Source organism: Cupressus sempervirens, chromosome 2 (assembly GCF_028749045.1).
Source record: "Cupressus sempervirens isolate cs-2001-9-10 chromosome 2, ASM2874904v1, whole genome shotgun sequence".
NCBI classification, from domain to species: domain Eukaryota; kingdom Viridiplantae; phylum Streptophyta; class Pinopsida; order Cupressales; family Cupressaceae; genus Cupressus; species Cupressus sempervirens.
The window spans coordinates 139,951,122-139,961,822 of record NC_143119.1 but is presented as its reverse complement, the minus strand read 5'-3'; the positions used below and the strand labels follow the sequence as shown (position 1 = coordinate 139,961,822).

The window sequence follows — 10,701 nt, the reverse complement described above, 5'->3', positions numbered from 1 at the left end:
AATCTGTTTACCAACAACTATGTAGAGATATGACGGTGAAATCCAGCTTCTTCAGACCATGTCAAAGAAAGGACTCTACCCTACTTATTCTAGCATTGGTCAGACGTGATCTCTAGGCAAGGTGTTGAGTAATCCTCCTCACAGTGCTTTGATTTGTGGCAAGAAAAAACTTGAAATAGAATGGGTCTGATCTAACAAAAAAGAAAATTAGGTCCAATCAAGGGAAAAGGAATGGTATAATTCTACACACTATACAGAATATGAAGGCATAGTTTGCAGACGTGCAAGGAGGCCCTTATCACAGTTCCAAAGTGCTCAGAATTGAAGAATTATCCTTCCCAAATGGCCAAAACTCTTGAAAGCCATGACAAATAGAAAAGTTTATAAAGAGGCAACATACCATCTTCATCTGGTAGTTGGACGTGCAATATATAAAGCTTAATATCATGCTGGCGTGTGCTTCTGATGAGTTTCTTGAGCACCCATTCAAATACATTCCTGCTGCTAATTGATGGATGAGGTTATCCTTTCAGAGAAGACTGGTTCACGGCCATTGTAATGCGAGTAGGTTCCTCCAGCTCCATGACTCGCTTCTTTTCAAAAGTTACTCATTAAGCTCTTTGCACATGAATTGAATGGGGTCTGTTGGGAAGATGCTAAACAGAGCCAAAAACTGGTTTTGACCAGCACAGATTTCTGAGAAAGAAGGCAGGCAGGAAGAGATCTCCCAGCGATCAAGGGTATTCAGGAAGAGGTGCTGTCTAGTGGAGCAGGATGGTGAGGTATTCATCAAGCCCTCAAGCTAAAGTAAGAATTTTCATCAACAAATTGCTTCAAAACAAAGCAGTTGTCCTTGAATGGCAATCAAGGACACTAGTTCAAGTCATCACTGTAATTTCCAAATGAAAACCCCACCATTGAGAGCTTCAAAGTATTCAGCATTTTGGGTAACTAACAGGCACCGGGCAAACTTGGTATAAGACTTGTTTGACTTTAAAGTGTGGTGTCAAAAATCATGTTCTATTGCTCATCATGCCCACCATGCAGCGCAAAGTTTGTGTTGGGAACATATCCTACTGCCTTCATCTGTGAAAACAAACTATCCAACGCTGCATATAACCTTTCTGTTTGTTGGTGAGACCTGTCTCCTGCAACAAATGTATGAACACTATTTTTGACCTCAATCCAACTACATCCAGGATTCTTTTTAGTTCCAGTAGCTTCCATCATTCTTTTTACTCGTGATGCATCTTCCCATCGAGAATTTGCAACATAAATATTTGCCAACATCACATAGGGTGTCATATTTTGTGGTTCCAACTCAATAAGGAGATCTGATACCCGTTTACCTATCTCTATATTTGCATGGATTGTGCAACCCGCAAGCAAGGCATTCCATACAACAGTGTCAGGTTCATATGGCATCTTGTTAATGAAGTCCTCGGCTTTGCTAAGGTGTCCAGAGCGACTAAGAAGGTCAACCATGCAGGAATAATGATCCATTGTTGGTATTATGGAATGATCCTGAGACATAGAATCAAAGTAGCGAAGGCCTTCATTTACAAGACCAGTGTGGCTGCATGCAGTCAAAACACCAATGAAAGTTATCTCATTAGGCTTCATCCCACATAACTGCATTTGTTCAAAAAGATGAATCGCTTCCATGCTATAACCGTGTTGAGCATATCCTGAGATAATTGCAGTCCATGAAACAACATCTTTTTCAGTCATTTGTTGAAATATTTCGATTCCATCATCCAGGCTTCCACATTTTGCATACATGGTAATAAGAGAATTTCCAACACAGATACTATGTTTGAACGGTCTCTTAATGATATGCGAATGCACCTTCTTGCCTTGTCCCAATGCAACTATGCTGGCACAGGCACTGAGGATACTTGTGAAAGTGGACTCATTAGGTTTTGTTTCACTTAGTTGCATTTCACGAAAGAGTTTCAATGCCTCTTCATAATAACCATCTTGGGCGTATCCCGAAATCATCGTAGTCCAAGAGAACACATCTGGTTCTTTTAATCTGTTAAACAACAGACTTGCATCCTCCATTCTCCTACTCTTAAAGTAAAATGCAATCATTGCATTGCATGAAACAATATCCCGTTGAGGCATTTGATCAAACACTGTCTCTGCATCATTGCTGCAACACATAGCGTACATATTAGTTAGCGCATTCCCCACAAAGAGATTCGATTCATACCCAGTTTTGGCAATGTCAGCATGGATCTCCTTACCAAATTCCATTGCCGTCAGCCTTGCACATACATTCAGAACAGCACTAAAAGTCGACTCGTTTGGTTTCACACCTGTTCGTCGCATTTGAGCGAACAGCGTCAATGCTTCAAACCGTCCGTTTTGAGCATATCCTGCAATCATTGCAGTCCAGGAGACGACATTTCGTTGAGGCATGTTGTCAAACACTCGGCGTGCTTCATCTAACATTCCACTCTGTACATAGCCTGTAACCATTGCAGTCCACGAGACAACATCTCTTTCAGGCATTTTGGCAAACAGTTGGTGTGCATCGTTCACTCTACACGTCCTGAAAAATCCTGTAATCATTGTAGTCCATGAGCTTGCATTTTTTTCAGGCATTCTCCTAAAGAGTACATGTGCATCATCTAGCCTCCCATTCTGAACATATCCTGCAAGCATTGCATTCCATACGACGATATCTCGTTCAGGCATATTTTCAAACATTTGGCAAGCATCATCCATCCTCCCGTTTTTAGCATAGCCTGCAATCATAGCAGTCCACGAAACCACATCTCGTCGTGGCATTTTGTCAAACACTTGACGTGCATCGTCTAATTTACCGACATTAGCATAATTGGTGATCATTGCATTGCACCGAACAACATGGCTTCTACTGCATGAGTATTTGTTCTCAAATTTAACCCTTTGGCTTCCGCAAAATTCTTTCAGTAGCCGTTTCTTGCAGGCGAGAAGTGTCCGAAAAAATGTGTGGCAACCCGTTGAGACGTTAAACAATTGTGCCCTAGAAACAAATGCAGAATTTTTCATCAAAACCAGAGTCATATTTTTATTTTAGGGAATAAAATTGATAAAACTTGAAATCCATTCGTGAATTTCAACTGGATACAGGCGTTCCAGATTAAAAGGTTCTTTGTTTGTTTGTTTTTAGTTTTACTCCTCTGTGGTAAGAGGAATTTTTTTCCTAAGTTTTAAAGCCAACTAAAGTTGTATTTGTCAAATCAAAGGCTAAGCATGTAGCCATGTCTATGCAACCATGAGATAAATCTTATGGAGTGTGAAATCAAAAAAAATTGCAGATTATTACGTCTCTTTTTGGTAAGCTCTTTCCCATAGCTGCACAGATGTCTTCACACATGCAGCCCGAACACAAATCATTAAGTAGGAGTTGGATGTTTTTGGATGTGCAAGGTCTAATTTTTTTAGGGGAATGAGTAGTAAAATTAGTTGGTAGAAGATCATTTGTCAAAATTTAGATCAAATTTTAGAAATCTTTTAAAAGGGGATCAACCACATTCACAATTAATTATATGAAGGTGTATCCATTATTACATTTTAACATCAATGGATATCAAATAGTCTACAAATTATGCAAGGTCATTGAAAGGCTAACCACCATCCAATTTTTAGTTTTTAGTTATGATGCGGGAGCATCCTAGGTGCAAGGGCAATCTTGCATCACCCAAAATATATTTTACTTTCAGTCTTTTCTATTTTAATAAGGACTAGTAGACAGGGTGGTTACTATTTATGGGAACTTACTATTTTTATTAAATTTGTCATACGAGCTCGGAATGTTCTCATTTTCTACAAGAAGGTTCATTTTAGAGTTATAAGCCTACCATAAAAATATCATTGCTCAAGCATTAGTATTAGAGAAGTTATTGCAGATTTTTGGTCAAAAAATTTGCAAAAAAAACTCCAAGCTCACTGTTGGAGGCCTTACAGTGCCCGGATGAGGTCCGAAAACTCAACGGAAGTGCGCTACCATTGTTTCCAACATATAGATTAAGAGCTGATGTTTCTGAAAAAAATGGTTCATGAGTTATGGCTTTCAAAAGTTGGGCTACCGAAATTTCTAAAATAATTTGTCAAAGACGTATTTGGCCGACTCTATGTGTATTGTTAGGGTTTGTCGGCCCTAAGTATTAAGTTTGAGCATATAGAACCTTCTTGGGTGACATAAAACAACCTATTTAAAAAAGGCCCAAACATTGTCTAGGACAGCTCTGGGTGATAGTTCGCAGCTTGTCTTGCAAATTATTGTACTTATGAATTCTATAATTCCACATTTGTGGTGCAAATAAGAAGTCCATATTTTGTTCTTGCATTTTCTGTTGTTTCTATGTTTCTATTATGAGTTTATGGTATTAAGGGGGGTTCACTGCATCAAGTGGTATCAGAGCTAGAGTTATTGAGTGTGTAGACAGATCACCGACTGTGAGGCAATTCACACCAGGACCATGGTTTGGGCTGAGCATGTAGACAGATCATCGGTTGTGAGGCAATTTGCACTAGGGTTTCAGCGGAAGCGCGAAAATGCCTTCACGAAGAGAGTGTGGTAGAAAAGTTGTAGGTGTTACACTTGAGGGTTTCTCAGCCCTCCAAAGACAAATGCAAGCATTGAAGAACAAACACATAGGGGAATGAATCTTCACATAAGAGATGAAAGCGAGGATGAGGATGAAGTAGAAGAAAATGTTGAAGTAGAGGCAGTTCTAAATCCAGAGGAAGAGAGGCTTTTTAGGGTCATCTCCAAGATTGGAAAAAGACCTAAGTTTGAGGTTCCCACATTTTTGGGAAATCTTAACCCAGAGGAGCTGATCGATTGGCTTAATGAACTAGAGGAGTACTTTAAGTATGAAGATATTGATGATCCTAATAGGGTCAAGTTTGCGAAGGCAAAACTAAAAAGACATGTGAAGATCTAGTGGCAAGAGGTTCAGTTGGAGCAAAATAGAAAGGGAAAGGACAAAATCACTAGATGGGGTCGGATGAAAGATAAATTGAAGTGACAATTCATTCCCATGGATTATGAGTTTGATTTGTTGAAGAAGATGCAAGGGTTGAAACAAGCAGGAAAATATGTTCAAGAGTATATTGAAGATTTCTACCGAGTTCTCATTAGAACTGGCCATGCAAAAGATGATAAGGAGGAAGTTGATCGTTATCTTAATGGGTTAAGGCCCAACATTTAGAATGAGCTAAGTTTGGTTCAAATGAGTAGTATTGAGGAGGCATACCAATTTGCCCTAAGAGTTGAGGAGAAACTGAGTAAGAAGTTTGACAATAAGAACAATGGAAGAGGTCGTGGTGGAAGATCTAGTGGACAATCTTATGGTGGTTGTAATAATGATCAAAAGAACAAGGATGAGGCTAGAAGTAGTAGTCAGAACTAGAGGGGAAACAATTTCAATCGTTTCCATGATTAGAACAATAGAGATCAGAGAGGAAGAGGCAGACGACAAGGATCTGGAAGAGGAGGCTTCTATGGAAAATATTTTTACTACAGAGAAGAAAGGCATAGAGCATTTGAATATACCCAGCGCCAAGGAAGGACAGATCGAAGAACAAAACGTCAAGCAAGAGTTGCACATGTTGATGAAGATGTCAAATCCTCACATTCTAAAGATGCTAAGAGAGGAGAAGTCCTACTTAACCGAAGAGTCCTATTGAGTGGTGAGAATGAACTTGAGTAAAGGAGGAGTTTGTTTTGCACAAGGTACAGATGTGAAGATAAGTGTTGTGATGTGATCATTGATGGTGGAATTACTAACAATCTAGTGTCAGAAACGATGATCACCAAGTTGAAGCTAAAGAGGTAGAAACACCCGTGTCCATACCGTATTGCTTGGGTGCAAGATGACCACAAGGTCATGGTCAATGAGTAGTACTCAATGAAGTTCAAGATTGGAAGCTACCAGGATATGGTACTATATGATATCATACCCATGGACATATGTCATATGTTATTCGGTAGGTCATGGCAGTTTGACAAGCATGTTGTACATGATGGGCGAGCAAATACCTACACTCTAACTAAGGATGGAGTGAAACATAAGTTGAAGGCGTTGAAGGATAAAGAAGAAAAGGTATATAGTGCTGCTAGAATATGTTTTGTTGATGGAAAAGAGTTTCTTAAAGGTATAAAACATAAGCATATGTGTTTTGCTATAATTCCTAAAGATAGTAAAGAAGAAGTAGAGGAGGTACCTACAGAAGTTGCATATATGTTGGAAGAGTTTTCTGATATTGTATCAAATAATTTACCTGATAGATTGCCCCCAATGAAGAAGATCAGTCACCAAATGGATTTGGTTCCAGGAGCCAGTTTGCCAAACAAGGCAGCGCACAAAATAACACTAGCAAAAAGTGAAGCATTGAACAAGCAAGTTCATGAGTTGTTGTAGAAGGGGTTGATTCGAGAGAGTCTAAGTCCATGTGTTGTACCAGTAGTATTAGCACCAAAGAAGAATGGAGAATGGAGGATGTGTACAGATTCTCATGCTATCAACAAGATCACAATAAAGTATAGATTTCCATTACCAAGGATGGATGATATTATGGACTGTTTGACTGGAGCCAAGTATTGCACAAAGATAGATTTGAAGAGTGGGTACCAGAGAAGGTGATGAGTGGAAGATTGCTTTCAAGACAAGGGAAGGACTATATGAGTGGTTAGTCATGCCTTTTGGGCTAACTAATGCACCAAGCACTTTCATGAGGCTTGTGAACAAGGTACTGAAGGAGTTTTTGGGTAAGTTTTTCATTGTTTACCTAGATGATATATTGATCTTTAGTAACACATTAGAGGAGCATTTGATTCATATTCACAAGGTGTTTGATAAGTTGAGGGAAGAAAAGTTGTCATAAATCTGAAGAAGTGCAGTTTTGTAAAGAAAGAGTTGGTGTACCTAGGATTTGTAGTCTAAGGAGAAGGTCTGAAAATAGACCCAAAGAAAGTGAAGGCTATCCTTGAATGGCCTACTCCAAGGAGTGCGACAAAGGTAAGATCTTTTCATGGACTAGCTACATTTTATAGAAAGTTCATAAGAAGATTTAGCAGTAGTTGTGGACCCTTGACTGAATTAATGAGAGGGGATAGGAAAGAGTTTAAGTGGACTGTAGGAGCAGATAAGAGTTTTAATCTATTGAAACAAAAAGTTACTGAGCAACCTATTTTAGCACTTCCTGATTTTAACAAGGTGTTTCAAGTAGATTGTGATGCTAGTGGTACTGCAATAGGAGTTGTTTTGAGCTAGGAAGGTAGACCTATTACTTATTTCAGTGACAAGTTGAATGATGCAAAAATAAAATATTTTGTTTATGATTAGGAATTTTATGCTATAGTTCAAGCATTGAAGAAGTGAAGACACTATCTTCTTCCTAAAGATTTTGTTTTGTATGCTGATCATCAAGCTTTGCAATATTTAAATAGTCAAGGAAAATTGAAGCAAAGGCATTTAAAGTGGGTTGAGTTTTTGCAAATTAATACATTTGTTTTGAAACACAAGAGTGGGAAGTCTAACAAAGTTGAAGATGCTCTTAGTAGAAGACAACTTTTGCTGACAGAAATGTAGATAGAAGTGGTTGGGTTCAAGGAACTCAACATTGTATCCAAATGATCCTGATTTTGGTGAAGCATGGAAGGCTTGTACAGAACCTGTTACACTTGACAGTACAAAGTGGTTGGATTTCATGATCTAAGATAATATGTTGTTCAAAGGAAGTCAGTTGTGCGTTCCCAGAAGTTCAATGAGAGAGAATCTCATCAAGAAGAAGCATAGTGGAGGATTGGCTAGACAATTTGGCAGAGATAAAACTATGGCTTTGGTTGCTGAAAATTCCTATTGGCTATAGTTGCAGCAAGATATGATGAAGTTTGTACAAAGTTGCAGAGTATGTCAGATGGTGAAAGGAGTGAAGAAGAATATAGGGTTGTATCAACCATTACCTGTACCAGAGAAGCCGTGGGATGATATCAGCATGGATTTTGTTCTTGGATTACCAAGGACACAACATGGGCATGATTCTATTTTTGTGGTGGTTGATAGGTTTTCAAAAATGGCACATTCTATTCCTTGCACAAGAAGACTACTGATGTTGTTCATGTAGTAGAGTTGTTTTTCAGAGAAGTGGTGAGATTACATGGTCTGCCAAAGAGTATAGTTTCAGATTGAGATACCAAATTTGTTGGGTATTTCTGGCGTACATTGTGCAAGAAGTTGAAGATAGATTTGAAGTTTAGTTCATCACATCATCCACGGACTAATGGACAGACAGAAGCTATGAATCGCAGTTTGGGAAATTTGCTGAGATGCTTGGTTGGAGATAAACCAAAAGGATGGGATATGGTTTTACCATAGACATAATTTACATATAATAATTTTGTCAATAGGAGTATTGGTAAATCACCATTCTAGATTGTATATGGGAGTAGTCCCAGAAGTGCTTTTGAATTGAGGCAGTTGGATAAAGGAGAGATAAGTAGTGCTGAAGCAAAAGATTTTGCTAAATATTTGAAGAATATCCATGAGGAGGTGAGGAAGCACATCATAAAGATGAATACACAATATAAGGTTAAGGCAAATGTGAAAAGGAGATATAAGGAATTTTAGATTGGAGATGAAGTCATAGTTCATTTGAGAAAGGAGCGTTTTCCAGTGAGTACATATAATAAGTTGAAGATGAAAAAATTTGGATTGTGCAAGATAGTGAAGAGGCATGATTTTGGCAATGGGTATGAAGTGGAGTTGCTTGTTGAATTGAATATTTCACCAATATTTAATATTTCAGATTTGACAGAGTATTATGAAGGAGGTGATGGAGATGAAGTTGCAGAAGCGCAGTGGAGCATTCTAGTAGCTAGTTCAGCTATAAAGGAGATTGAGGACATACTAGATAGTCATGTTGGAAAAAGTACCAGAAACAAAACTTATGAGGAATATCTAGTCAAATGGAAAGGGAGACCAGTTGAGAATTCATCATGGATAGCAAAGGAGGAGGCTAACCATCTTGGTTTTTCTCTACACACCTGAGACGTGGTGAGGTCACTTCTCAAATTACCCCAGGTGTCCAATGTAGGAGCATCCTGGGTGCAAGGGCAATCTTACATCACCCAAAAATATTTTATTTTCAGTCTTTTCTATTTTAATAAAGACTAGTAGACAGAGTGGTTACTATTTATGGGAACTTACTATTTTTAGTAAGTTTGTCATACGAGCTCAGAATGTTCTCACTTTCTATAGGAAGGTTCATTTTAGAGTTGTAAGCCTACCATAAAAATCTCATTGCTCAAGCATTAGTATTAGAGAAGTTATTGCAGATTTTCAATGGAAAAATTTGCAGAAAAATCTTCAGACTCACCGTTGGAGGCCTTAGAGAGCCTGGATGAGGTTCGAAAACTTGACGAAAGTGTGCTAACATTATTTTGGGCCTGTAGATCAAGAGTTGGCATTTCCGAAAAGTGGTTATAATAGCTAATTGGAGCAACGGTTCATGAGTTATGGCCTTCAGAAGTTGGGCTACCGAAATTTCTAAAATAATTTGTCAAAGATGTATTTGGTCGACTCTATGTTTATTGTTAGGGTTTGTTGGCCTTAGGTATTAAGTTTGAGCATCTAGAACCTTCCCGGGCGGCATAAAACTGCCTATTTAAGAAAGGCCCGAACATTATGTAGGACAGCTCTGGGTGATAGTTTGCAGCTTGTCTTACAAATTATTGTACTAATGAATTCTATAATTCTGCATTTGTGGTGCAAATAAGAAGTCCATATTTTGTTCTCACATTTTATGTTGTTTCTATGTTTCTGTTATGAGTTTATGGTATTAAGGGGAGTTCCCTGCATCAAGTTCTAATAAAGCACAAAAGGAACCTTCCTTTTTATGATATTAAAAAGTAATGAATGATTAGAAACTTTCAAAATTGCTTTTCCCAAGTTTCCTTTTTAATGGTCAAAGTGATGATATTATTTCATTGCTTTTCACCCTATTAGATCTACATTTTTCACTCCTTTAACCCTAGCATTTTTTTTAGGGTTTTTGAAAAGCTTATTGGAGGTCTCTTGTTGCATAAAAAGAAAAAATTATATATTGCATGTATAGACCCTTTTATTTGCAAAGAAATAATATGTTTTTATGTTTTTCTTTGTATATTTCAATCTCTTTACTTATATTGAAATGATAACTTCAATAATCAGAGGAATCTCTTGTTTATAAGACCTTATGGTTGAATCTCAAGTATTTGCAACTTTCTTGTTATTTCTCATGAATCTAGGTGCTATGATAGCAATTACAGAGAACCATTATCTATTTGCATGTGACACTATTGCCCTCTTCCTCTCTTAGCGGACATGAACTCATTGTTCACACATGAAATCTGACCATCTTTTCTAAATGAAATTTTTGATGTTCTAACACACAAGAATCTTGAAATGTTTTATTTCTCTCGTTCTCGATTGTTGTTGATCGTGGTTTCCATTTGTACTTGGTTTGTTTTTCATTGTTAAAAGTGAAGTTCCCATTGTGCCTATTTATGTATTTTGCAAAGAAAATCTTCTCCTAATTATACAATATGAAGGTTGTAGTCCATTTTGTAGAAGGGGTTTACATGTGGTTGTTTATTTCAAATCCACATTCAACACTTGTCATAGCATTCCTGTGGTAAATGGGGGTTTACATGTGTACATAGTA

General features: G+C 37.8%; 1 protein-coding gene across 1 annotated transcript; it reads right to left on the bottom strand.

Moving 5' to 3' along the window:
* Window positions 1-207: 207 nt before the first annotated feature.
* LOC149571432 (pentatricopeptide repeat-containing protein At5g66520-like) lies at window positions 208-3,295 on the bottom strand. Its single transcript, XM_089812949.1, has one exon. The coding sequence runs from the start codon at window positions 3,052-3,054 to the stop codon at window positions 1,021-1,023; it is 2,034 nt and encodes a 677-aa protein (XP_089669075.1). The 5' UTR covers window positions 3,055-3,295; the 3' UTR covers window positions 208-1,020.
* Between the last annotated feature and the right edge of the window lie 7,406 nt (window positions 3,296-10,701).

What these genes read in the sequence shown, in the direction of transcription:
- LOC149571432 (XM_089812949.1), bottom strand. Translation starts at nt 3,054, where the DNA reads ATGACTCTGGTTTTGATGAAAAATTCTGCATTTGTTTCTAGGGCACAA.